This window comes from Apiospora hydei, assembly GCF_038363865.1.
Source record: "Apiospora hydei strain CBS 114990 chromosome Unknown utg000009l_segment0_segment0, whole genome shotgun sequence".
NCBI lineage: Eukaryota > Fungi > Ascomycota > Sordariomycetes > Amphisphaeriales > Apiosporaceae > Apiospora > Apiospora hydei.
In genome coordinates this window covers 5,103,558-5,130,265 of record NW_027117368.1, presented here as the reverse complement: position 1 = coordinate 5,130,265, position 26,708 = coordinate 5,103,558, and the positions used below count along the sequence as shown (strand labels likewise).

Sequence of the window (26,708 nt, the reverse complement as noted above, 5' to 3'; positions counted from 1 at the left end):
TTTGGAACAGAATCCAGCCAGCCGCACAACTATAAAAAAGACCCGCACACTCCATCCGAGATTCCACAGCAAAGTACAAGGATCGACCCAGACCCTCTTCTTCTGACCCCATCTTCTTTTCATGATAGCCCGAACTGACTTGTGTCGACTCGGCTTGACCAAACTCTATTTGCAACTAGTCTATCCCCCGTCTATTTATCTTCGCCATGCCTCCCTCCGCAGACTTCGACACCACACAGAACGGTAATGGTCGGTCTGCCAGCCACTCCAGCGGTCTTCATCGCGCCAGAATGTCTCACACCACCCGCCCCCTAGTCCCCGGTGTCTACGTGCCCACGGTACTCTTCTTCGACCAGGATGAGGAGATTGACACCGAAACTGTCCGCCGTCATGCCGTCCACCTCGCCCGAGAAGGCGTGGCAGGCATTGCCGTGCAGGGCTCCAACGGAGAGGCCGTCCACCTGACGCCCAAGGAGCGAGACACCGTCACCAGAGCCACAAGAGAGGCTCTAGACTCCGCCGGCTTCTCGCACACCCCCTTGATCGTCGGGTGCGGAGCCCAGGCTACTCGTCAAGCCATCGAGCTCTGCAAGGAGGCCGCGGCCGCAGGCGGAGACTACGCCCTCATCCTACCTCCCTCTTACTATCAGGGCTTGTTCACATCTGATAGCATCAAGAGCTTCTTCAAAGACATTGCAGACGCCTCGCCCATTCCCATCATCCTCTACAACTACCCTCCAGCTGTCGGCGGACTCGACCTCAACAGTGACGTGCTCATCGAGTTGGGGCAGCACCCCAACATTGTCGGCTGCAAGTTCACCTGCGCCAACACAGGCAAGCTCGCCCGCGTGGCTGCCGCCTTCAAGGGGTCCAGCAATGGAAAGCAAAACGGATCCAACTCCGCGGCCGGTAAATTCGTATGCTTTGGCGGCTCGGGCGACTTTACGCTGCAGACGATGATCAGCGGCGGCCAGGGTATCATTGGAGGCATCGCGAACCTCGCACCCAAGACCTGCATCCAGACGATGAAGTGCTACGACGAGGGCAAGATCCAGGAGGCCCAACGGCTGCAGGAGATCCTGGCTCGTGGGGACTGGGCTGCCATTCAGACGGGCCTCGTGGGAACCAAGGTAGCCATGCAGGAGTATATGGGGTATGGTGGGTGGGCTCGCAAGCCTCTACCTAAGCCCGAAGGCGCGGAGAGACGCAAGATTGTCGAGTCCTTTGCTGAGCTGATGGAGCTTGAGAACAAGTTGTGAGGCATGACTGCATGAAAAGGGGCATACTGTGAACAAGTCATGATATGGTATGGTCTGGTTTATGGTATCTAGTGGTTCTAACCATCAGGTACTCCAAAAAGGCTTTCGGATATTTATGCATTTCTTCCAAATAGTCACAACTTAATGGCAACACGATTTTACGATTGAAGAAATGACATTTACCACAATATCTCTGGGTTCATACCATCCGCGCCACGATATGAACTTCTGGGTTGGACACGAGACTTCAACTATGGTGTCAGTTCACCCTCTCAAGCCCCGGTGGTGAATTCGTAACCGACACGCACACACCGTATCTTCCCATCATCAGTATCGGTCAGATCCGAACTTGCTGCCTAGGTATCGCATGATGCTTGCTTACTCTACCCCTAGCCAACTCTGATTTCGGTGTGCCAGGCGATTGACAAAGTACCGGACCCAAGTGCTGCAGTCACCTAGATGGGATCGACTCACACATATTAACCTTGCGCCTGTTTGTGTGACACTTCGGTACTCGGGGCGATCCGATTGGGCCGATCCTCGGCCGGGATATGTCAATGCAGTGCAGGTGATTGAACCATTACGCAGGAATCATGATTGAGGTTGATACGAACGTGAAGTTGTTCTACGACCAGGGGGTGACTTTCGTGGTTCGCACTACCGCACTGCACCGCACCGCGCCGGGGGCTTAAATTCCCGCCTGCAGCACATCGCAGGGGGGTTCAAATTCTGGATCAGCGATCGCCCATCCTTGGCAGGGCTGCTTGCCTTACCTGCTCACCGAGTGTTGAAAGGGCGAGCAGAAAAAGACGAGTCTTTTTTTCCCATTCCATATCATTCGATTCCTCCTTCCATAGCACGCCATCCCCGACGCTCGGGGATGCATGTAGCCGCCCGGCGCAGGGAAAGATGGGCAAGGGAATGCGAGCCTCATGGTAGCATTCGCGTGGGGTTGGTCGAACGATAGTCGAGAGCCGTGGGGGGCGGGCAGTTAGGGCAGTCAGTGGTCAGGGAAAGAGAGGATGTCTGCCGTGTCACCGCCATCCGATGCGATTGATTGGAAATGCAGATGCGACCTACATGTGCATTTCTGTCGGTATCCAATGTGATATGCGATCGGATGCAGGAATTGCAGTTCTCGGCGTACGCACGTAGTACGCCGATCGCAGGTTCTTGGGTTGGTAGTGGTGGTGGTGGTGGTGGTGTCTTGAAATAGACTACAGCACTGGGAGGGCGTGCGGGCGCGCGCGCCCGAATACGTGGGCGCCCCCATGTGGGCTTTCTCATGGAGAGTGTCCCGGCCGCCAATCTGGGTGCTTTCCGATCCCATCGTCGCTCATCCGCCAATTCCAGCAATACACGCGAGACCGCCCGAACGCCCTGGTGGGAAAAAGGAAGTAAGCAAGCAAGCAAACATTCAAGCTGCTATGGACAGGCAAACCAAACCACCCACGGCGCAGCCTGCGGAATGCGACTCTTGGATGCCCGCACCAAACACTCATGGGACCTTGGTATTACTTGGTGCTGGTCACCGTATTCGGATGAAAAGAGCTGACCATGCGAAACAGGTAACCGTCGCAGCAGCAATCAATTCCAAATGATAGCGACAGCCGCATGAGCTGAATAGAGTACCTAATAAGAACATCCCACAGCATTACCGACGATACGGTAATGCCGCACACGACACCCATGTGCCTTGGTGCTTATCAGGAGCCCGCAGGCAGGGGAGCTGACTCGGAGGCCCAAGAGATAACGAGGATCCGGCCGCCCGCCAATGAGGTACCCGCAACCGCGGCAGATAACGACCCCGGAAATGACGGTCTCTCGGATCAGCGATGGGGCCCCCGATAAAGAGTCTGGGGATTCATCGAGCAGACTAATACATACCACGCCCTTATCAAACGTCCGCGTCGGGCTAATTGCCGCGCCCTCGTCGTATATAGTAGTCGTGGTGTTTCGCGTGGTGTTTCGCGGTGGCTTTCGTCTCAGTCAGCGGATACGTACGTCTTCCTGATTGGAATTAAACTCATCTTTGACCCTATTGGAGGAAGATCGACATCAAGACATGACCGCCATCACCACAACCGAGGACGGCGCCATGCGGCCCGGAGACGACGCCTCTGTCACCAAGAGCTCCATGGTCGGCGGCGATAAGGTTGCCGACGCCGAGAGCGCCCGCGGCGGCGATGTCGATATTGGCGAGACGGCGAGGGTCGTGGACACCCAGGCCGAGAGGGCGCTGTGTCGCAAATTCGACTTTCGATTACTGCCGGTATTGGCCGTTATGGTAGGTCCTACGCCCCTACGCTACGCCAAAGTCCCGTCCCACATGTGCTACGCCCCCAGCTTCTCGGCACCTAAGCTTTAGGGTAGCTGCCGCTGGCTGCGGTAACCACTTACATGGAACCAACCAACTGAGACTGACATCAATTCGTTCATCAGTACCTCTTCAATTCCCTCGATAAAGGAAATCTGGGAAATGCACAAACCGATGGAATGTCAGAGGGTCAGTCGGCTCCTTTTCGATGTTATCCGCATCCGATTTGTGTGCTGTGCTAACGTGCCGTGCCAATTAGACCTGGGGTTCGCACCTGGCCAGTACAACCTGATTCTGGGCATCTTTTTCGTCCCCTATGTCATATTCGCACCACCCTTTGCCATGCTCGGCAAGAAGTTTGGGCCTGCTCGCGTCTTGCCTATCTTGATGTGCAGTTTCGGATGCATGACGCTCCTCACCGCCGCTGCCAAGAACTTCAGCGGCATCTTCGCACTACGATGGTTCCTTGGTATGCCCCTCTTCCTTTAACTACTGGATCGTCGGCTAATCAGTATACCAATAGGCATGTCCGAGAGCGCCTTCTTCCCGCTCGTCATCTACTATTTGACTACGTTCTACCGCCGAGGGGAACTGGCACGACGATTGGCCATATTCTATGCTGCCTCCAACATTGCTAGTGCATTCAGTGGCCTTCTAGCCTTTGGCGTCTTCCAGATCCACTCGCATCTGATCGACTACGCCTGGCGCTGGCTGTTCATCGTGGAAGGCACCGCCACCGTCCTCTTCTCCCTGTTCGCCTTCTGGTACCTGCCCAAGAGCGCCGCCGAGGCCAGCTTCCTGAACGCCGACGAGAAGGCGCTGGCGTACCACCGCATCCTGGTCGACAGTTCGTCGGTGGTGAACGAGAAGTTCAACTTGAAGGAGTCGCTGAAAGTGTTCAAGAGACCCACGACCTACGGCTTCTTGCTCATCGAGATCTGCCTTGGCGTGCCGCTGCAGGCGGTGCAGCTCTTCCTGCCCCAGATTGTGCAGAGGTTGAACTACGACAAGGTCAAGACCAACTTGTACACGGTGGCGCCCAATATCACCGTAAGTTCTCGATATTCCCTCGGCTGAACAAGATCAGACATGCTGACTTAGGTAATAGGGAGCGGTCATGCTACTGCTGTTGGCTTTCAGCTCCGATCTGACGAGAATCCGGTTCCCATTCATTACCCTAGGGTTTGCTTTCACATTCATTGGTTTTGTCATCTACGCCACCATTCAAGACGTATCATCTCAGATCCAGGTCGCGTACTTTGCGACATTCATGATGTGCTGGGGCACCAGCGCCCCGTCCGTCATACTGAGCACCGTAAGTATCTGCTTTGCATTTACCAAATGCCACCAATTACTAACCTTCCTAACAGTGGTACAACAACAATGTCGCCCACGAAGGCGAACGCCTCACGCTGACCTCCGTCGGCGTGCCCCTGGCCAATCTCATGGGCCTGGTGGCCAGCAACGTGTTCCAGACCAAGGACGCGCCCAAGTACGAGCCCGCGCTCATCACGACCGCCGTCTTCGGCGCCGTCGGCTGTCTCGTGTCGGTCTGCCTCGGTGCCTTTATGATGTTCGATAACAAGCGCCGGAACCGCCTGCAGGGCGTCAACCTTACGGCGCGGGACGTGCCCACGCTGAAGTTGAGGGACGGGCCGAGGGTGGCGGAGTTTAGATGGTTCTTGTAGATGATAGACTCCTGAGTGTACTTCGATGATAGCGTGGTGAATGCATTTAATTTTGATTTCCGCATTACTTCATTCCAAGCTGTCTCGTGTCGAGTGGAAGAATGATTAAACCGGATAGCTGGAATGTAATAACCAGATACTAATGTAGGTCTTGCATCGGATACTACATCCGAAGACTCGACCCCCTATTAGAGGTGATAAGCTAAAGCGGGGCTTGTATGGCGTGACGATACCCAACTCCTGCTGTCCCTAATCAAACCCCAAAAGTCACCAACACAAGGCTATTTCCTGACATCTCCGTTCACTTCAATTTGGCGTCTATTGAATATTTAGATCGGTAAGTTATAGCTAGCGTCATGTCAGATCCATCAAGGTTTCGTATAGCCATTATCGGCGCCGGCATTGCGGGGCTCTCCGCCGCCATCGCACTGAAGGACGAGCCCAGAGTTGACGCGCAGATCTACGAGAAGACGTCGGAACTTCGGGAGGTCGGGGCAACGATCGCTTTGGGCCCGAATGGAATGAAGACTTTGGAGAGACTCGGGGTTTCCGACGCCTTGGACGAGTCGGTGGCCTTTCGGAATGAGACGGGGCATCCCATGATATACCGGTTTGGCTACCCCCTGTTGGCCAATAGAAAGATATAAATGCTGACTCTGGACGTACTTAGTCACTACAAGACGGATGAAGTAGTATCGTTTGATACACACAGCGAGTCTGTGGAACAGCATCATCACACAGCTCGTTTCTTCCGTCCGCATCTTCAGCAAACTTTAGCAAGACATCTAGACCCATCGACTATTCACCTCGGCAAGGCCTTCCAATCATGCTCCTTCGACGAAGAATTGCAAAAGCTGGTCATCACGTTCGTCGATGGATCGAGCGAAGTCGCCGACATCCTATTGGGGGCAGACGGCATTCATTCCCCCGTACGCCAGTTTTTCGTCTCGACCTCGAAGACCCGGATCACCGGCTGGACCACATTTCGGTCTGTTTTCCCGATCTCGCACGTGGAGCACATCCCCGACCTCCCCCGTGAGGCCGTGCACATCTGGGGTCCGGACCGGACCCTCTTCGTGACCCCTCTGGCCCAAGGTCTATTCTCCGTCGTCGGGAGTCATCAAGAAGACCCCGACGCGCCGCCGGCGGAAGCCCGGCACCAAGCTGCGGCATGGGACTCGGCCGGCGCGGTGGATGATCTGCGCGAGCTCTACAAGCCCTGGAGCCCCCTCGTCCGGTCTATCGTAGACGCGACGCCGTACACCAAGGTGTACCCCAACTCGGCCGCTGATGGGCTGGAGACCTGGGTCCTGGGCGGCGGCCGTGTCACGCTGGCCGGGGATGCCGCCCACGCGCACGGCGGGGCGTACGCGGCGGGAGGGAGCCTCGCCGCAGATGACGGCTGGGCGTTTGCGCAGGCTGTGAAGAATCTACTAGCGGGTGATAGCTTTGTCGGCGGCGCGGACATCGGGGCGGCCCTCAGGCTTTATGAGAGGACGCGGAAGCCGCATACTGACCGTGTGCAGAAGACGGTACGGCGACGAAACGAGAACATGGTACGGCGCATAGGAAAGACGGAGTCCGATGAGGAGTTGCGGTCGAGGATCTCGAACAGGCCCGATCTTAGATGGATTCATGAGCATGATGCGGTACATGCATTCTCGGAAGCGTTAAGTGCATCAACCTCTGGTCCAACGGAGCTCAATGGTCGGCTGGAGTCCCTCTGAACCGGGAGCACGACAGTGACGCACGTCTAAGCTATACTGGTGATGGTATTGGACAGGGCAGGACATTTGATCATGTGGATGAATAGAAACATGTTGATAACCCATGTGTGCCTAAACGCTGTAAGAGCCTTGGAAACTACCACCTTCAAGGAGTATGTTACGCCGCCTTGACTTTCGTGTCCTTCAATCCAGACATGATAGCCGAGTCGCTGATATCCGCGGGGCATTTCCCCACGCCATCGCCCTGCACCTGAGCCCGAAACACGATATCAAACAGCGGAAACGACGAGGGCTTCCGCGCCGGACTGTCACTCAACCAGACCCAGCCCACCACGCCCGAGACAAAGAGTATGGCAATGATCTGCAGTGCCAGAAACAAAGCAAACATGCCCTTGTCCACGCGGAGCTTGTCGTAGCGCTCTACCAAGGAGGCTTCCGTGTAGAACTCAGGCGGCAGCGTCGAGATGGTCTCATTCTCCTTGATCTGCGTGTTGCCCCAGTTGTGGGCGTTGAACAGCCAGAAGGGGAAGACGAGGATGCTCTGGAAGTTCTGCTCGAGGATCCCCCAGGTCGACGGGTCGGAGAGCTGCTTCTGCGAGTTCCAGAAGCTCTGCGCGATGGAGGTGGGAGGGGGGAATGTTGGCGTCCGTGTAGTTTAGGAGCCAGCGCAGGGCTTCGCGGTAAGCGGGCAGCTCGAGGTCGAGGATTGGGGTCGCCTCCTTTTGATGTGGCCCGATCGTCAGCAAACAGTTTCAATGCGAGGTACGTCTGGTCCGTCCTTATTACTTACCGTGGTGTCTACAATACTGGTGATCGTGTAGTTCTTCCGAGAAGAAACAAAGGAAGCTTGTAGGCTGTGGAATGACACTTGGGTAGTGATGTTTGGTGTGGGCCGGCCCGTAGCGCATGCCCCTTGGGCGATACCAGTCTGGCAGACAAACATTCCTGTACACAATATTAGTAACTCAGGTTCATTGCTATGGAGTTGTGCTCTGACGTACCCGCCATCAGTAAGCTTGGGTCTGAAGGATTCCTTTTCAGGCACAGCCGGATACCAATTAGAACATCGTTCTGTCCGAAGATATCACAGTCATCGCTGTGGAATGATATGTTCTTCGCCAATGGCCCTGTGAAATCGGCTTGGATAGAGGGGGCATGTTTCACCCGCACCAGGGAATAATCCGTATGGTCCCTGGGTACCCAAGGTATGACCGTGGTCAGCCCGCCAGAGAGCAGGTATGAGATGCACGGCTCGGCAGCGCATCCCTTTGGCTCTGCCACTGTCGCGATCAAGGGGTTCACAACCAGGGTGTATGCGGACGCGAGATAGTTGTACGGTACTGTCGTATAGGGGTACCCCGGTCGTAGGGTGTGCAAGAATGATTTGAAGGGGTCTACCAGCGATCCGTTGAATCTACCGACTCCCGCAGTGACTGGGTACGTAAATGCAGTGTCGTATACCGTGACGGAAGAAGTATTGACTTAAGCATCCATGGTTAGCATCCATGTTACAGCTACAAATGGTGGTTAGCCTTACAGAATAGCACCAAGCCGGAGATCCATACAAAGGCTGGAAGGGATAACCTGCTCATTGTAAGGGATGTTGTTCACAGTATCAGTGGGGCTCGTATGCTCACCTCAGTGCCGCCAGGCCTTTGGTTGACAGCGAAGGAAATCCGGACTTGATGATACCAAAGACTCCCCAGGCGCTTGTGGAGGGGGATAACGACAGGACTGTCTGGTACGGCAACCCCTGAGGGAGCGCCATCCCGTTCCAGTGAAGAAGAGTAAAAGTACCATCGATTGTGATGTGGGTGATCATGGACAGTAGGCCTTGCGACGTTCTGAGGATCGCAATGATGGTGCTGGCCTTGGTTTCGAGGAGTCCGCTGAGCGGTAGTCCCTGCTGCGAACTCCTTTGGGCGGCGTAGGTGGCCTGTACATAGGTGATGACAAAGGTGAGAAGGGCTAGAGACGCAATGATAGTGACAAGCTGCAAGCTGTAGAGTACGGAACTTCGAAGGGACATCGCTCGGCTTGCTGCCAGGGACACTTGACCAAGGATTGGGGCTTTTCTTAAGACTCCCGTCGCTTAAGCCATCTGTAGATGAGTACTTTAAAGAGGAGACCACAACAGTAGCCCTGTCACCTGGCTGCTTGGGGGATGTACCGTTTGCTGAAACTCTTGGTTCGGGATGTTGATATTCCATGCCTGGTTCTGGCCTGGTCATAGCCCCAGCTGCATTCACCGAGCCCTGGGCATGAGGGACAGAATGAGTTGACGATTGGATCACTAAAGGAAAGTCTTGAGCTGAGTGAAACATTTTAACCTCATGCTTTGTTGTTATGTCGGTATGGGTGTTTTCTGCCTTGTCAAGTATGATTGAAACAGATATGCGTGAGTCGCATTCGCGCTGACTCGAAGGCGGCCGCCATTGCTACTGGCCTCTTATATATCCTGTTCATGGGGAACTACCCCATCTATACCTATAAGCGTTGATCAGCCTTGTACGGACAGTCTATTACTTTCCCCCTATGTGTTGCCTAGTGTGGGTTCCCAAACCCGTGCTTGCATGTCGCATCCACTGGATTCAGGTCGGGGGCTACCCAATGAGAATTGGGCATGGTATAGGTGCCAAGTGACCATTGCAGTGAGGCGTTTTTATCTCAAAGTAAAGGTATTCAGCTGTCTAATCGAATATCTACTAAACTTGAATGGACTAATAATAGTTTAAAAATACGTACACCACAATAACTCTACATACGCCGTATTTCATGTTCGTAGATTCTAGCCACTCAAAGACAGGCCTGATTGATCAACAGGGCCGAATTATTATCTGCATGTTAAAGAGACTGTCACACTCTCTACTAACTGCATGTGATTGTTCCGTAGCTGCATAGCTTCGCCATGGCATACTTGGCGAGCCGTGTGTGCTTGCATATTTGGGGTCCATGCCAACAGCTGGCCAATGAGAGCATTGATTGGGCCCAATGACATTCACTCATAGTTGTGGCATTTATCTTTGGGGGCTGCGGGGGTTGCTTTTTCTCTTGGAACCTGGTGGCGTATCGGCCGTTCATTGGTTGATGGTGTTTCAGGGGCTGCTTTTGTTTCTTGAGCCTGGCGACATGCAAGGCAAATCTGGTTGGTGGAATTCCAGGAGTTTGATATTGCCCGTCACAATTAACCAAAAATAGCATATGGCAGTGCTGACGCGACGATCTTTGGCTTCATATAGCTTTCAGCTCTCACTGCTTTTGAGCTTACTGCCGCAACCTTTACATCTGCATTTCCCTTCTTTTCACCCCCTTTTCTTTTCTTCGACTCAGACCAGGCAACCTATCAGAGACAACATGATACATACTATCGGGTTCTACGTAACATCTCACGCGGCACTCATCCCCTGCCCAATAGACATTGCCTAGTTATGGATACCAGGAGGCCCCCAAAAGCTGCGGGCATGTACTTTATATCCGTGCCATGGTCCGGTGAATGCAATTGAACACTGCAATAAGACAAGCTCATTGGTCCTCTTCTGTCCAATCACCGACATTGTTGTTCATGGCCTCAACGGGCTACTCTGCAGCTTAGGCACTATGGCCATGGGTGTGGACTCTCAGGGTCTTGCCTGAGAGGCACACTGCGGAATGCGGACAGCCTGGTTTATTGAATATAATAGCCGGCTGCTTACTCTCTGTTGATTAAAATAAAATCCAATTTCACTAATTTCGTTACGAACTTTCATTTCATCACGATGGTTTCTTCGATATATTATACCGCATTCTTGCTATTCTCCTGTATCATTGAGAATGTTATTGCTCGTATGTCTTCTTCAAACAAGCCCATTTTTCGAAAGAAACAAAAGAGAAAAGTATTCTGACCTCTTCAAATAGTCATCGCAACCCCGACGACGGTGCAATCTGAAGTTTCAGATGGTGCCTGCGAAAGACAATGTACCTTGATTGCGAATTGGTTCGGTGCAGTAGACGGATGGTGGGATTTGGCCTCCCAGTCGGACTTCCCAGCCAATGAGGCTGTCGCAGGCCCAGCCAGCGTGCATGTCACGGCAACAATCATTACCGTCATCAACACTATTTCCAATACAACGTCGCTGGAGACCAAAATGCCCATCGACTGGATACCGTCTCCTACCAATGCCGCGGGAACCCAGGTGCGGGTTGTGACTGACAGCCTCGAACGCACGACAACGATGTAAGGTGCTCTGCGTTTCCCCTATTCGAACTCATATTGATGGATTACCATATCAGGGCGTTCCCAACTTCCTTCGGCCACTTTGGAGACAGTTATACGAAGTTCGAATGGTGCGGGAATTCGACCACCAGCAGTGTTGTTACCTTCACACCGCCTCAGTTCAGACTCGGCAATGAGTTCGACTTTTCCAATGCCACCTATGGTAATGCGGCAAATCTTTCCGACCCAAGGGGTCTGTTGGCCAACCCCGCTTACGCCGCGGGCCCCGGTCTTTGGCTTATGGGGTTGATGCCATCTCTTTTTCCTCCCTTGCCAACGGAAAGTTGCGATACATTTTTCGGGGGGCCTGTTTGGGGAGGGTTTCTTACGGCCTGGGCAACTGTAACCTCTACAGCCTACCCTTGATAGGGCCAGGTGGTGATGTGACCCATTTATTATTAATGTCTCCCTTTCTTCGACTTCGTTTGTTTCGCTGGAGCTTCCCCTTAGAGTATCTTGTAGTTTCTGTGCGTAAAATATCACTTGTTAAATTTTATCAATAACGTGACGGCCTACAGTTGATCGATTCTTGAGTCTCTCTGTTCTTGAACTACACAGTCCCTGTCCTCACCATATGCTATAGATACTACTATGTTAGGGGCCTAAGTGTACTGGGTAAGACGTACGTAGTCTGAGCATGGAAGGATTGGGGTCGATTTATCCATTGTTGTAGTATCCAATCTTGACACGGTAGGCCTCGTATATTCATAAGCTATACGCGTATGCAGTGCTGTTTTAAGATACATTGGACGTATTGTGGTACAGGACACTGCTAGAATGTTTTGAAGTTATTGTCTTAATCGTTGTGTTGTGCCAGTATCATGACAATGATCTCAGGTGCCCTCTTTATTGTCCGATTCAATACTCGAGAAGTACTAAAGGCTTGTATTCAATGATCTCTTACGCCATAAAGCAGGTTCCCGTCACCGACCTCCCCAAATCTTTCTCTTCCTTTCCCCAGCAACGTTCCTTCATCCACTTCAGCCCCCCTAGAACTGCCATCCTTAATTCGACCAAGCATATCCTCACACAACACCGCCACCATGTGCCTTGACACAACCAAGACAATTCATGCATGCGGCTGCACCACCGCCGAACATAAACCCGGCAATTGGTGTCTCTTGGGCGACCAATGCAAAGAGATTGACCACCGTCACATCACCACAAAGCGCAGCAAGGAGACATGCGCCAAGTGCCTCGAAGCCAAAGAGCACAAGGAAGAGGAGGAGTTCCTCGAGCAGGATGGGTTCACTGTGGTCACCAAGAATGCGGAACCAGCCGACACAGCCACAGCTCCCAAAAAGACCGACGTTCACGCACAAGCAAGGAATTGATATCGCCGAGACAGCCCGCAAAACTCTCCATGATACTCTTGAGAATAGCTGGATTGTCGGCCGGAAGAACCTAGACCTCCTTGAGTACATCCTCGGTCTACCTAACTTCATTCCCAAATCGCGACTCATTGAGACTTGGGTCTGGTGGGCGGTTGGTCGAGAGCCGTACAGCCGACTCCGATCCGCCCGCAACATGGCAGCACGACGCAATTTTGCGAATACATTCGACGTCGCGATGGCGAGCGCACAGAACGAGCTGCAGCAAGAGATGGAAGCGAAGAAGGCGGCCAAGGAGACTTAACGCCATCAACACTGAGAGTGAAGGTTTTACATCGTCGTCGAGACCACAGATGAATGGGAGGACTATGTGGTAAGGCAATCAACGGCACCACAGTTGCCGTCGAGGAGCTCATAAAGACCGACCATGGGCCTGTTGCTCACCACAATAAAGAATAGCACTAAGTGCCATCTTGCTTGTACGTGTGATTTGTAACACCACGATTAGTATACATGAATGGAATCGACTGCAGAAGACTGGAATTGTGTGAATTGATCATTGTCCTGCTACGTATAGCAAGGGGCTGAACTAATTGTGGAGATGGAGCAGCTTTAGGGGGAATTGAATTGGTGGTATGACCTTTGTGTCGATCACTATTGGCCGCCCTAGGAGTTCGTCGGAGTTCGGACAGCTCCTAGAAATGGCGGTTGTCGGAACCTACCTGAGAAGGTCGGATCATTGCCAAAATGCACAGCCCTGTCAGCAATGCGAATATTGACATTGACACATGCAGCGAAAAGAGTTCGAGTGGGTTCGGATGGTAGATGGCATGGTCCAGGCATTCTCTCCATTTCCCCAGTTCCGATTCAGTCATCCATCTCGTACGTTCTGGAGTTCGGTTGGTTTTCTGGTAGCGTGGGGAATGGACCGATTGACAGACAGCAAAATGCAACACCAAACCCAGCCGTTGGGACGAACAGGTTGCATTCCATGGCCGCCAAATACACCCGCACCCTTGAATTATTGTTAAATGGTGGATGCTGTTTTAACCTTCGGATAAAGTACAGACAGGCCAAATTTCTGTACGATATATATCAGCGTCCCTTTCGAAACATAAAAACCGACGAAATACTACACCAAAATTCATGCCGTAATAATTATACGTTTCGGATCGTACGTATCGACAACGTATAAGATACACACACAAGGGCCCTGGCAAAGGGTACAAGCAACTACAATAATTCAAGGGTGCGGGTGTAGACGGTCGGACTCCGCCGGGAATTCATTCCCCCAAAAAGCGTGCGCATCCAATTGACAAATTGCTTCCCGGCTGACCCTGGCGATAAAAACACGGGGAAAGCCTTACCTGATTGCGGACCGGCGGCTGTCCCTGGGTTTTCTTGGGGGCCAGGCCTTACAGCGCCTAAGTCCGGCGGGTGTTGCTGGCCCTCCTGGTCCTTGCTGGGCTCCCGCTGACTCCTGCTGGTCCCTCCCCCGCGGGAGTCGCCGCTACCAGCCCAAGCCGCTGGATCGCTACGTCGAAATCCGGTATGGCTCAGGGTACCGCTTGGGCCAAATCACACCACAGTGTCGTGAGCAGCCAGGAAACATCGGACCACTGCATCGCGGATCTTCTTCGAAGGATTCTCGTCTTGTTCGGATGGTCTTGGGAGCTTGGGGTCTAGAGTTATTGCCGTAGAGTCATCTTCGGCATATGGAAACTGTATATAATATGGGGGGAACAGGCGGGTTCGTTCCAAGATGTTTCACTGCAGTCTGCATCATTCCACCAAAGCAATATCTCGTGCAACGCGACAATCAATCACCACTTAATTCAATCCAGTGCAACGCTGCTACTTCGACCTTTAGCGCTTCGGTCTGACACCCGCAACCACTTGCATCGACATCTGCATATTCCATACCCACCTATACAACACCATGGCTATCACCCACCCACAAGGCATGCGCCCTCAGATGCCCGCAGCCGCGAGAATAGCGGCTACTCGCAGCCCCGTCCTCAGCACAAGGTACGTTTTTCCTAATACGCTTTTATGAAATAGCAGTAATGAATTGTGCTAACATGCAATTCCCCCACCTTCAGGGTCCTCCCCGCTCTGGCCGTCGTCGGTGCCACTTACGCCGTCGTCTCCTACGTCCGCAACGAACTGGGCCGTGAACAAAGCACCTTTGATAAGATGTTCGACCAACAAAACACGCCCGAAGTCATGGCCGCCCGGAAGAAGGCTCTCGAGATCGAGGTCAACGGTGACCCCCGAAACAACCTCCTCAACATCCTGGGCTGGACCAAATAAAATCGCACAAATACCACAATGAAAGAAAGAGGGAAAGCCACCGGGGGATATTGATTGATGGGTTTGGGAGTTAATCATTTTGCATGGGTCGGAGTTTAGGTCATCATCAAATATCCATCTGCGTTTTCACAGACATGGGAAGCGCTAGAACCCCTAACCTATACCATATCACTGCGAACATTATTGTCGCATGCGCTATTCAGTAATTTCATTACATTTACCACCTTACAATATTTAAAAAACACCATCTATCGTATTGACACTTGAGGCCGTGGTTTCTGCTCTGCTACACGTGATGCACAACGATTGTCCCCTACGTTAGTGTGCGATTGCCTCCGCCGCCAGCACCCTTTACCTCTCCCAAGAGGCCTGGAGCCCAATGAGTAGACGCAAGCTAGGGAATAATATTGTTGTGTTTCGTTTTACCTCAAGCCATCGCACGTCGCATCGATATCGTTATCCTTTCTTGTTCTCTCAGCATGGTTAGCCAGAGCCCTTCATCCACTGAGGGGCGTATTCAAGTAAGCGACTTCATATTCTTATCAACGAACATCCGATTACGACGCAGCCGTTCACAACCTTGCTGGGACAGATGTGAGCATAGAAGTAGTCAACTTTTCTAGTTCATTCAAGCTCATTCAGTAAGACTCGAGACATATAGGACATGCTTCGATTGACTTCCCCACTGGCGTCAATTGAGATATGCACCCGAAACCATCGGACAAGACGAGCCAATTCTCGGGCAGTACACCAAAGTGCCGCCCACGTAAATCTCGTGAACGACTTCAACCCCAAGGAAACAAGACACTATGCATGTGCTCAGTAGTGCTCTATGCTCTGAGACGCTGGTCTTAGCTAACGGAAAGCCTACGTCGCCATTACTGAAAGACTCTGGAGTCCATTCGCCAACCCGTAGCTTATAATGTTATGGACGTTTCATTTGTGCTATTCCCCCAGTCACCGTCGTACTCCTGCGCAATGAGATATGGCGTGAATATCTTCAATCCAACTTTGCGATCATACTCAAATATCCCGTTAAAGTCATTGGCTGCTCGTACATTGAGGACATCGGCTGTTCCCGGCCCAGTGTGGAAGTTGAAAAGGTCATGGAGCCTCCTTACCCATGATATACACGCGTCTTTTCAACTGTGGAAGTTGATGAAAAGTGAGGAGCATTATGGAACATGGGTATTGGATACAGCAGCTTCAAGAATAGATGGGCATCCAAAATGCAAACAAGGCCCAGCTCAGGAATCAAACCAGCATTGGGAATTTCCACAAGCACACATTCGCTACAACCCAGTTCTTTCCGGCTTCACCACAGCACCACATGAATCAGTTTCTGCAACTTCTCGCTTCCATCAGGTTAATTGATTGTCATCACGTCCGCAGTAACTCACATCATCCCGATATCAACGCCGTTTCACCGCCCACCTCATCTTTCACCACTCTCGATTTGATTTCTTCCATGGATATCGGCGGGCGATGCTGTCAACCCAGTCGTTGACCTGGTAAGTTTTATCTCCAAAACACAATCACGTCTCCCAATTTACTAATTTTTCGTGATTATAAGGTCCCGCCAATATGCCCGTTAAGCGCGAAGCCAGCAGTGGCTCTGGGCCCCCCATCCCGTCCAAGGCTGCCAAACTTGACGAGTTGGCTGCCATCGACAATATCATAGCTCGCATGACGAGTTATATTTGCGATGGGAACCTCGGTGCAGTCTCCAGTTACATTCGAGCAGCCCTGGCACTACGTGGTAATCGAATTTCGCAATTGACCGAGGAAGTCGACAAGCTCCAGAGAAGTCTGGAAGAAGAAGGCAACGTGGTTCAGCAACTGCAAGAGCAGAACGCAGCCCTCCAGCAGGAACTGAACAACGCCAAACGGTCACGAGACGAATGCATAAAAGACACACAGTCACTGATTCGAAGCGAGAGTGCCTTGCGCAATGATGTAGCCAGGGCACAAGACGAGAACCGTCGTAAGACCGAGCACGTGGAAAAGGCCCTGACGGTGGCTCAGGGTCTGTGTGCGGGAATACGAGCATGGAAAGACGCCCAAAAGAACCTCCAGTCGACACTCTCGGATGACGATACCACTGCAATCGATGTCGGAAGGGCCAACGCTTCTGAGACCCCGCCCAGCTACCTCCTAGACCCTGTCATCGCACAGAAAATTGTCGAGCACTACGAGCACCAAGTTAACCGATCAGTCGAGAAGATGTGCCGCCATCTCGCGGATGTTGAGCCAGATAGGGAGGTACAGGATGAAGCCTAGGTTCCAAGCGGCATCCACGAGCCTGTTGTACCACGGCATTTGGCGAATGAGATGGGGCTGCAAGTGTCACCTTCGACATGGAATTTAGGCAGAATGCTGAGAGCTAAGGAAACTACCGGGGGCAATTCATTGAGATAATCGGCGGAGAGAACCCAGAGACTCGGTTAATGAAGTAATGGCACAATACGAATAAGAATTACGATTTTCGAGAACCGTGTGCTACCTCGTGTATGTGGTATAAACTCGCGATGTCTTCCAGATTAACCTGGGGGAAACTGCGTCTTTTCCAACCTCGATACGATGCCATGTTCTCCAACCATCAACAAAGAAAGGGTTTGTGGGAGCCAGGTTTCCCGAAACTAATTCATAAGACATTTGAAACCTAAAAGCCTATATTCTTCTAGAAATAAAACACTATGAAGTGGCACATTCACCGTGCAACCCCATCTTGACAGCACGCGTATCTCCGAAAGGGTTCAAGCAACTATTCAATTTTCAAGCCACATGTATTTATTGTATAGAAATGTTTCAACCTCTGCACAGTGAAACCCCTACTCAGTGGAGGCGACAGACCCCGAGCGATCAGAATCCCCCCCAGACATAGTATATACATCTGTGAGATTTGTCGACATCTTAGGCCACTAATCCAGCCCACACCTAGTCGAAATGCCATCCAAGCGCGACGCAGAAGACAGTTCTACTGCCTCGCCATCGCCTAAGCGTATTAAGCCAGGCCCCTCCGCGGAGGATGTCTCAGTCCAGTCTATATGCGAGCAAAGCGAACTCGGGGTCGTCAAAGTCGAACTCGCCGACGCCCAGAAGCATATTCAAGAGCTGAGCGATACGGTTGCCAGTCTCACGCACCAAAAGGACGAAATTGTCGCGGCATACAGAGACCTGGTGGTGGAGCTGGAAGAGGACGCGAAGAACAAACAGAGCCGAAACGAACGTCTCGAAGAAATCAAAGGGCGGTACCAAGAGCTCGTATTCACCATGGAGGAGGACCTGATAGAGGAGCGGAGCGAGAAGGACCGCCTGGAGAAGGCGAACGCGGCTGTGCACAATAACATCAGGCATCTCGAGAGCCGGTATGAGGCAGCCCAGACGCAATGCGAGGAACAGAAGTGCAAGTCCAGAGAGGCCCTGATAGTCGTCGACCAATTGTCCATTGGTCTCAAAGCACAAAGAAATGCGGTCAAAGACCTTTTATGTCCTCAGCAAGGCTCCAAAGCTTCTCCGGAACTCCCCGGCTACCTGAACGACCCCGAGGTCAAACAGAAGATTCTTGATCACTACGAGGATCGAGTGGACAAGAAGCTCGAGGACATCCGCGAAAAGCTCAAAGACGAATGAGCATCGATGGTAGTGGGAAGAGACGCCTACATGGACAACTGAACTCCATCCTGGAAGCACTGGATTTCGTATCTTGACCCGATCGGTGCTGGTTCCTCAATTGCATCACGAGTGTTTGTTCGGCTTTTGAAGAGATATTTACATCGATAGATACGAGGCTATCCTGCTGTCGTTTGGCCTACAATATGTCTTTAATATCGTAACCCGCCAGGCGTGCCGGTGCAAGTGTACATATTGATGGAATGATACCCTGGACAACAAAGAATACAACGTTACATCCAGGATAAGAACTAGTGATGTGGACGACATCGTGAAACTTGATATCTACTCCAAAAGTCTCTTGCTGTTTCTGGTAACGCCTACTGAACCGCATTCTGTGCCGCTTGCTGTGCCACTCACCCCACCATATTCTATTAATTCCTGCAAGGGATGGCCCAACACCCAACAGTGTAGTATCAACCCACTAATTACATATCTTCATACCGCAACGCAAATCTCCCATACCCGCTTTACCCTGCCTACCTGGCTTCTGTCCCAGGATATCTGTAGTAGACACCAGCATTCTGTTTTTTCCTCCCCAAAAGCCCTTCCTGTCTCTCCTATACACCTGCAAGGCCCTTTTTCTCACGCAACGCAATGTCGTGGCTCACGGTATTTATCGCACCAGCCCTGATTTTGATGATAGCTTCATGGTTCAGCTGGGCCCGGTCCCTGTACCAAAACTATGCCGCCGCCCGCACGATTGGAATTCCCATTCGAGTCGTGCCCTTTAGCCCTTCCAACCCGATCTGGTGCCTTGGATTGGCTCAGAAAATAGCATTAGCCGCTTCGGCTGGCGCGGCTGGGACATGGAAGACCGCTGGCGGTGCCATTACGAGATGGGCGATTTGTTCGTCCTGGTGACGCCTCAGTACAACATGGTGAAGCTGAACGACCCAGAAGCTATCGTCAATGTTTTCAAAAGATCCCACAACTTTCCCAGGCCGGTCTGGGTCAACGATGTACTCGGAGTCTTCGGACCCAACATCTCCTGTGCGGAGGGTCATTCGTGGAGGACGCAGCGGAGAGTCGCCACGCGCTGTTTCAATGAAGCTAATAACGAAATCGTATGGTCTGAAGCCCTAGGCCTAGCCGAGGGCATGCTCCGTTACTGGTCTTCTAATACCTCGGTCAAGTCCAGCGCAGAGGACATCCGCACCCTCACGCTCAACGTACTAGCCCGGGCCGGCTTCGGCAAATCGTTCAGATTCTAGGGCAAAGCAGAGCAGAGGCCGACCGGCAAGGGGCGATCACTGAGCTACCGGGAGTCTCTGGCGCTCATCCTCGAGAACCTGATTCTTATCTTGGCCGTTGGTCCCAAGAACTTGGCAACACTTTCCCGGTACTGGCTCCCTTCCAAGCTGAGGCAGGTCAACCAAGCCGTTATTGCATTCCAGGCGTACATGACCACTATGTACGAAGGGCAAAAGCGCGCTATTGCTGACGGAGAAGAGAGCTCAGACAATAATCTCATGACACTCCTGGTCCGCGCTTCGCAAGAAGCGGCCAAGGATGGGGAAGTTGGGGGCCTCACCGAAAGCGAGATATACGGCAACATGTTCACGTTCAACTTTGCGGGTCATGATACGACAGCTCACAGTTCGACGTTTGCTTTGTATTTCCTTGCCACCAATCCCGAAGTCCAGGAATGGGTTTCCGAGGAGATCCAACTAGTTCTCGGAGGTCGGGAGCCGCACGAGATAGACCACCGCGTCGAGTTCCCTCGCTTCAAGCGCTGTTTGGTTATATTATACGAGACGCTACGACTATACACCATCGTCCCTGCTATCAAATGGACCGGAGAACAAGCCACTACTCTTACAGTGGGCGACAACACCTACGACATGCCCCCAAAGACGATCATACTTCCCAGTTACGGTTCATTGCACACGGACCCCAAGTACTGGGGGCCCGACTCGCTGGAGTGGCGGCCCTCTCGCTGGATCCGGCCTGGGTCTGGCTCTACAACTGTAGCTAACGAGTCGAAACTGGGGAATGAGGAAATCGACATGAACCAGCGCGGTGTGTTTCTTGGATGGTCTGAGGGTGCGCGTGACTGCCCCGGCAAGAAGTTCTCCCAGGTTGAGTTCGTGGCTCTCATGGTGGGACTGTTCCGGCAGTGGCGGGTGGATCCGGCGGTTAGGAAAGAAGAGGGTGAGACTATCGAGGCGGCGCGGAAACGGGTCATGGGGCTTATCCGGGAGGATAGTGGTTGGGTTCTGCTGCTCCAAATGTTCCATCCAGAGAGGGCACCATTGGTATGGAGGAAAGTATAGAGATCGTACAAGAGACTAGTTGGTTCTGTGACTAACGACTATCGTTGTCGATCATTTTATTCGTATTACCCCATTACCAACTATTCCATTTCCTATCACACCACTGGCAACCATCACAATGCTAGATATCTATTGTATTCCTGGCTATCCTATCTTTGAATATCCAACTCCTCGCCCAGTGCCATAGTCAGATCGTGAAGAAGGCCGGGTTTCGGCCTATCCCACTAGAATCCCTGTTGGCGAGGCTCTATATCATCCAAACCAGTATAGAAATGACATGCATCCCATGCCAATCCAACATCTCGGTACTCCCATCACGGTTCCTCGACGTTTACCCCTAGCCTGCGAGAAATCCGCGAAGTATCTGACAGTGACATTAGCTTCGATTATATAGAGGCACAAAAATGATGTCACTTACAGATATTGATCGCAAACCCGGCCAGCGAAAAGATGCTGAGAGCGAATAACGAGACCAAGGCAATGATTGTGGCGGTCGGCCATTGATCTGGTGCCTCCGTAGACATGGCAACTCCAGCAAATGATTCGTTTTGCATGATGATGCTGTCTCGTAGCGATTGGGATGGTGAATGGTATGTGGATTGTGTCCTGGCTTGATCTAGGGTACACCAGGATCGAGCAATGGGATTGTCGGCGTGTGGGACGATTATATATACACCTGAAGTCAGCTTGATATCACAAGAATTCCCGTATTCACTCTTCAGGATCAGTACGCTATGAGAGGTCGTCGTTGGACCGGAACAAGAAGACGCTCACCGGGTGGCGTTTGTTAACTGTCCAATGAGAGTGTATGCGCTTGGACCGGAACGTGTAGCAACACCAATCAGCGTTTGGCCAGGAACCGGAAAACCGAATTGGGTCAGATCTACAATTCCGGCTGGATATAAGCACACTTGATTGGTCTGGCTTCTTGTGATCTTACGAAAGCTTGCATGTACAATATACCTGACATCCTAGCCTCGCCGGAAACTGGCGGTTGACTCAGGGTATTTAAACGGAATCCGTTCTCCAAATTCTCCAAGGGCTCCAAATGAATTCTCTCCCTCCAGTCTTTCAATCGCTTTCCTCCCAGCCACCTTTTCAGTCCCGGTAAAGTCTCACCATACTTGTCATCAACAGCCTACCATCATCACTGCTCCCTGTACGCATCATGGATAATGCAGCAGGAGATGCGGACTCCCGTCGCTCTCCATCTCAGCTAGTACACAGCGTCCTTGACCCCCTGATGTGCCACTGGAAGCCCTGCTGGGAGATGATCTGCTGGAGCTCCTCAACAATAAATCTCCAAACGAATCGTTTGTCCCGCCGGTCAATACCACTCCCTTAAACAGTCAACCAACTGAGCCTCATGAAGTCGAAGATCCACTTGGGAGAATCTTCTTCGATCACAGCGCTTTTGATTGGACTCAGCCCGCCTCTGAAAGGGATTTGATGGAATTTCCATACCTGGATCCTGCCCTTCTTGATGCCTCCAACTCTGCCGCCAACCATGAAACATTAGTCGACCAGGCCATTGGCCCCATGGGCAACCCCGCCCAGGATTTCATCTTTTCAGGTGCTATCCCTCATGTCAAGGGAATGGACGCTTCCAGACCACTACCGGAGACCATATCAGGAGCCAACCTGCCATATATACGTCAAGAGCCCCAAAGACTGCCCGTTCCGATCCGGCCTAAAGCACCCTCTGCCTTCCGTGAGAATTCTCCGACGGGAGCTGAACACTCTAGCACCAGCCTATCTCGAGATAATAAAGTGAAGAGAAAACTATCATTCTCGAGTATCCCCGACTGCGATCTCTTTATGTTCAACGGGCAGCAGAAACCAGTGTACTCGTCCAGGATCAAAAGACAGAGACGTCCGTATGCCAAGAAGACGTGTCTAAGATGTCAACTGTACAAGGAGAAGGTATGACAGAGAAAACGGGCTAAGTAGAGGAAATTCTCTACTGACTTATTTAGTGTTCAGGAAGTTTCCCTTGTGAAAGTTGTGTCCGCCTAAGGGACAGATGCAACACGCAACGACAGCGAAAGACCCTGACGTGGACAGCGTGTTTCAGTTCAGACCTACGGGATCTCAATTATTTCTCTGCCTGTGAGTCAACCCAAAGTGTAGATTGGCGATCGCTGACCTAGACAAGTGGATTTCTTCCACCTCGGCCTTTTAAACAGAGATATCTACAACCGCATTACGTCGGGGGATGCTCATGACAGGCTTCACAGGACGGATGCAGCGCCGTTCATCTCGTGCTTGGACGACCTATTCGCAATTGCTGATCAGGGGTTCACCAACGACTACACCGAGCCCTTCATGGCTCGAAACCTGGTTGCGCTCACCCACAGCCGTGCCTCCACCACTCTAAATTCGAATGATCTGAGTAGCATCCGACTCTATGGTCCAGAAAAAGTTACGATTCAAAACAGGGACGCTTTGGCGTTCTACGTACTCCGTATGCACCCGCGATACGTGGCGAAGCGGTTGGGGCTCTATGAGTACGAGGTGGCTGTTCTCAGGCGGTGCGCTACCGACGAGCTCTTCAGCCAACTAGCCATGCTTCTCCGGCACCTCAAATCCGGCAAGCCTCTCGCATCCCCAGCCGCCTATGTACTCGGAGTGGTCTTGCGGACGCTGTGGATTGTCGTCAATGACCCGTGGCTGAGCCTCGAGGACTATTTCTCTGATGCTTATATACAGCCTATCTTGCGGGGTGTTCCTACTTGCAGATATTGTGGGGCTTTACTTGGCAGAGAAGTCCAGGTATCGAGAGAGACCTTGCAGAATATTAGGGAACAGCGAGAGCATTTGAAGGAGTATATGGACTGGTGTCTCAGGAAGTACACCGACGACAATTCGTTAGAAGTGCAGGTCATACAGACCATCTGGCTCTGCTCTCATGGATTCAACTGGAATCCAAACAACAGCCACGCCGTCTCTGGCACGATTGACTTGGCTAACAACGACGAGAACAGTGAAAATGAAGAAATTGAGGATAACCAGGCGGAGGAGAAGACGACGGGAGAAGGCAAGGAGACTCATGGAAGCCAGGCCATGGGGTATAATGATGAGGTCGGGCGCGGAGCGGAGATAGAGGATAAGGGCCGTCGCCGATCTTGGTGCAATGCGATGTAACCTTGTCGGAAAAGAGCAAATAAACACTTTTGGGTGGGAGACAGGGCCTTGTACTAGATATGACGGCATGGTTCCCCTAAGGATTCAATCGAGTATCTGTCTATGGCTATTCTCAGATGACCCTGTACCGGCACCTATGCATCTATTTTTGGAAGGAAGCCTACCATTGAATGTTTTCGCCGTCTTGCTGCATCCCTCCGGCAGTCGAAACACCGGCTTTCATACCCGGATCAGCTATTGCACCGAGATAATTAGGTTATTGTTATTATTATAATATTTAACGTTTAAAGAGCGGCGGAATCGCTTTAACCTTTTTAAGAGTATAAGACGCGTTATTTATTTATCTTTTAATAATATATATATAATCGCGGGATTAAAAATACGATTTATGTCTTTTAATTAATTTTTATAATTATTATTTATTTCGATTTAAAAATTCGTCTTTATTTTTAACGATATTTTTTAAAATATTTTATATAAATTAAGAGGATTTAACCCTTTTTATATATTAATTAATTTATAAGCTATACTTTTATAACGTGGTTTACCACTACGCGACGCATATCACTTAGCGACGCACTTAAATTTAATTTTAATATAATTAAACTTTAACGCGTAATACTTCTATAATTATAATATTTAATTAATTTTAAAAAGATCGGATAGTTTTAATAATTTAAACGATACGAAACGAACCGAATTAAATAAATTAAAAAGCAGTAGTAAAAGCTTATAATATACCCGAATTAACTTTACGTTATCGAATTTATAACCAAACTTTAAAACGCGAAATCCGACCGAAACGACGTAAATTAAATCTAATTAAAAAAAGGTACTTCGTAAGTATATAATTAATCTAAATATCCGAGGGATACCTCCCGATCTCGCTAATATAAAAATATAGCCAATCTCCTCACCGCGTCGCGCGGCGGCGACCGCGTCGGCAAGCACTGGGTTAAACGCTTTATCGACCGTAACCCGAACTTAAAAACTAAAATAAATCGTCGGTACGATTATTAAAGGGCTTTTTACGAGGATTTTAAAATTATTTCCGGTTAATTTACGCTAGTCGCGAATATAAAGGCGAAATACGGAATTATTAATGAAAATATTTAAAATTTCGACGAAACCGGCTTTATAATAAATATAATCGGGTTAATACTCGTCGTAATACGCGCCGAGCGGCGTAGAAAAGCGAAGTCGGTTTAGTTTAATAATTAGGAATAAATAACGGCGATTAAATATATTAATTCGTAGGGCTAATATATTCCGCCGTTTTTAATCGTTTAAAGCTAATATTACCTCGCGAACTAGTCCCGCGAAACCGATTTACCGGGCGACTAAGTAATTAAGCCGACTTTTAATAACTAAATTAATAACGAAACAAGCTTAAATTAAATTAAACACTTCGATAAATATATTAAAGCGTAAATAAAAAGTTCTCACCGCTTTTTAATTATTAATAGCCACGAAAGCTATATTTCGGCCGAATTTAAAATATATTACTAAAATAATAATATTATTATACTTAATATACCTCTTTATTTATCTCACTTACTCTAGCCACTCGATATAACACTTTATTCGGCTTTAAAACGTATTTATTTAAAAAAAAATCGAGCTGTTTATTAAAGCCTTAATAAATTATATCACGAAACTCGAGTTTTTTATCGCTTTTAAAACCGCGCATTTCGCTATTTTTACGGAAAATAACATTAAATCCGGATTTAGCGTTTCTAATTTAATCTTTTATAATCTTAACGAAGTAATTAATAAGTTAAATATACGTCTCCGAACGCTTACACTTAACTTATCCCGTTCGAGAACGGCTAATACTTACGACCTTTAAACGCCGTTTAACTTTTAATAAATAACTAAATACTTTATTTATATTAAAAAAGGGTATTTACTTATTAAAAAGTTCTCCGACGCCGATTTTAAATATAGTAGATTAAATAGCGAAAAATATAACTAAAATAATTTATAAAATAACCTTTATACGCGATAAAATATATATATTAAAAAAGGTTAATTTAGTATTTTTTAAACGCTAGAAAGCTAAAAAATCGCGAGTCCAGCTTAAAAGAGCCCTTATTATTAAGGAATCTTAGTAGCTATAGAACGAAAAGGCAAAAAGAAGCGTTCAACGCCCGATAAAAATAAAAATAGGGGTTCGTCGAAACGGAGGGCGACCGGTAAAAGGCGCTGTGGTGTTTACGGCGAGATAGGTTACAATACGCGAACATATAAAAAAAGATATAAAATTAAGCGAGGAATCGGATAACGAGTAGTTTTAATTAATTTTAAACGTTATAATTAAATTAATTTATATAAAAAGGTCGAAAAGTAAAAAAATGCGTCGCTAAGTAATATGCGTCGCGTAGTGGTAAACCACGTTAATATATTTTATAATATATTTTTTATATTTTTATATTCTTTTATATATATTCTTTAATTTTTAAACATTAAAAAATAAATAAAATAAATAAATAACGTGGTTTACCACTAAGCGGATTATATTACCTCTCGCATTATTTTTTTAATTAATTATACTAATTAAACTTTAACGCGTTTTATTTTTATAATAATAATACTTAACGAGTCACTAGAATATCGAATCGTTTTAACGATTTAAGCGATACGAGACCCCTTAAAACCTATTAGTTAAAAGGCTGCTGCGAAGGCCTTCCGAGTCCCATAATCTTTTATAAGCTACCGATTCTGCGGCC

The 26,708-nt window shown here is 49.9% G+C and overlaps 11 protein-coding genes across 11 annotated transcripts; 10 read left to right on the top strand and 1 right to left on the bottom strand.

The window, feature by feature from the left end:
• Nucleotides 1-206: 206 nt before the first annotated feature.
• PG997_013424 (dihydrodipicolinate synthase) lies at nt 207-1,259 on the top strand (the record flags this gene model as incomplete). The annotated part of the gene is made up of 1 exon (XM_066817738.1): nt 207-1,259. The coding sequence occupies one exon, from the start codon at nt 207-209 to the stop codon at nt 1,257-1,259; it is 1,053 nt and encodes a 350-aa protein (XP_066663430.1).
• A 2,065-nt stretch (nt 1,260-3,324) lies between these two features.
• On the top strand, nt 3,325-5,264 carry PG997_013423 (uncharacterized protein; the record flags this gene model as incomplete). The annotated part of the gene is made up of 6 exons (XM_066817737.1): nt 3,325-3,576; nt 3,702-3,765; nt 3,836-4,045; nt 4,100-4,626; nt 4,685-4,891; nt 4,947-5,264. 6 exons carry the CDS (start codon nt 3,325-3,327, stop codon nt 5,262-5,264), a joined length of 1,578 nt encoding a protein of 525 aa, XP_066663429.1.
• A 356-nt stretch (nt 5,265-5,620) lies between these two features.
• PG997_013422 (uncharacterized protein) lies at nt 5,621-6,991 on the top strand (the record flags this gene model as incomplete). Its single annotated transcript, XM_066817736.1, has 2 exons — nt 5,621-5,874; nt 5,935-6,991. 2 exons carry the CDS (start codon nt 5,621-5,623, stop codon nt 6,989-6,991), a joined length of 1,311 nt encoding a protein of 436 aa, XP_066663428.1.
• A 157-nt stretch (nt 6,992-7,148) lies between these two features.
• Nucleotides 7,149-9,020, bottom strand: PG997_013421 (uncharacterized protein; the record flags this gene model as incomplete). The annotated part of the gene is made up of 5 exons (XM_066817735.1): nt 7,149-7,601; nt 7,782-7,936; nt 7,993-8,472; nt 8,539-8,561; nt 8,629-9,020. The coding sequence occupies 5 exons, from the start codon at nt 9,018-9,020 to the stop codon at nt 7,149-7,151; spliced, it is 1,503 nt and encodes a 500-aa protein (XP_066663427.1).
• Nucleotides 9,021-10,746: 1,726 nt separating this feature from the next.
• On the top strand, nt 10,747-11,609 carry PG997_013420 (uncharacterized protein; the record flags this gene model as incomplete). The annotated part of the gene is made up of 3 exons (XM_066817734.1): nt 10,747-10,813; nt 10,886-11,204; nt 11,261-11,609. 3 exons carry the CDS (start codon nt 10,747-10,749, stop codon nt 11,607-11,609), a joined length of 735 nt encoding a protein of 244 aa, XP_066663426.1.
• A 677-nt stretch (nt 11,610-12,286) lies between these two features.
• On the top strand, nt 12,287-12,878 carry PG997_013419 (uncharacterized protein; the record flags this gene model as incomplete). The annotated part of the gene is made up of 2 exons (XM_066817733.1): nt 12,287-12,499; nt 12,537-12,878. The coding sequence occupies 2 exons, from the start codon at nt 12,287-12,289 to the stop codon at nt 12,876-12,878; spliced, it is 555 nt and encodes a 184-aa protein (XP_066663425.1).
• A 1,635-nt stretch (nt 12,879-14,513) lies between these two features.
• On the top strand, nt 14,514-14,887 carry PG997_013418 (uncharacterized protein; the record flags this gene model as incomplete). The annotated part of the gene is made up of 2 exons (XM_066817732.1): nt 14,514-14,602; nt 14,677-14,887. The coding sequence occupies 2 exons, from the start codon at nt 14,514-14,516 to the stop codon at nt 14,885-14,887; spliced, it is 300 nt and encodes a 99-aa protein (XP_066663424.1).
• A 1,584-nt stretch (nt 14,888-16,471) lies between these two features.
• Nucleotides 16,472-17,167, top strand: PG997_013417 (uncharacterized protein; the record flags this gene model as incomplete). The annotated part of the gene is made up of 1 exon (XM_066817731.1): nt 16,472-17,167. One exon carries the CDS (start codon nt 16,472-16,474, stop codon nt 17,165-17,167), a length of 696 nt encoding a protein of 231 aa, XP_066663423.1.
• Nucleotides 17,168-17,833: 666 nt separating this feature from the next.
• Nucleotides 17,834-18,520, top strand: PG997_013416 (uncharacterized protein; the record flags this gene model as incomplete). The annotated part of the gene is made up of 1 exon (XM_066817730.1): nt 17,834-18,520. One exon carries the CDS (start codon nt 17,834-17,836, stop codon nt 18,518-18,520), a length of 687 nt encoding a protein of 228 aa, XP_066663422.1.
• Nucleotides 18,521-19,398: 878 nt separating this feature from the next.
• On the top strand, nt 19,399-20,835 carry PG997_013415 (cytochrome p450 protein; the record flags this gene model as incomplete). Its single annotated transcript, XM_066817729.1, has 2 exons — nt 19,399-19,731; nt 19,774-20,835. 2 exons carry the CDS (start codon nt 19,399-19,401, stop codon nt 20,833-20,835), a joined length of 1,395 nt encoding a protein of 464 aa, XP_066663421.1.
• Nucleotides 20,836-23,160: 2,325 nt separating this feature from the next.
• On the top strand, nt 23,161-23,979 carry PG997_013414 (uncharacterized protein; the record flags this gene model as incomplete). The annotated part of the gene is made up of 1 exon (XM_066817728.1): nt 23,161-23,979. The coding sequence occupies one exon, from the start codon at nt 23,161-23,163 to the stop codon at nt 23,977-23,979; it is 819 nt and encodes a 272-aa protein (XP_066663420.1).
• Nucleotides 23,980-26,708: the final 2,729 nt, after the last annotated feature.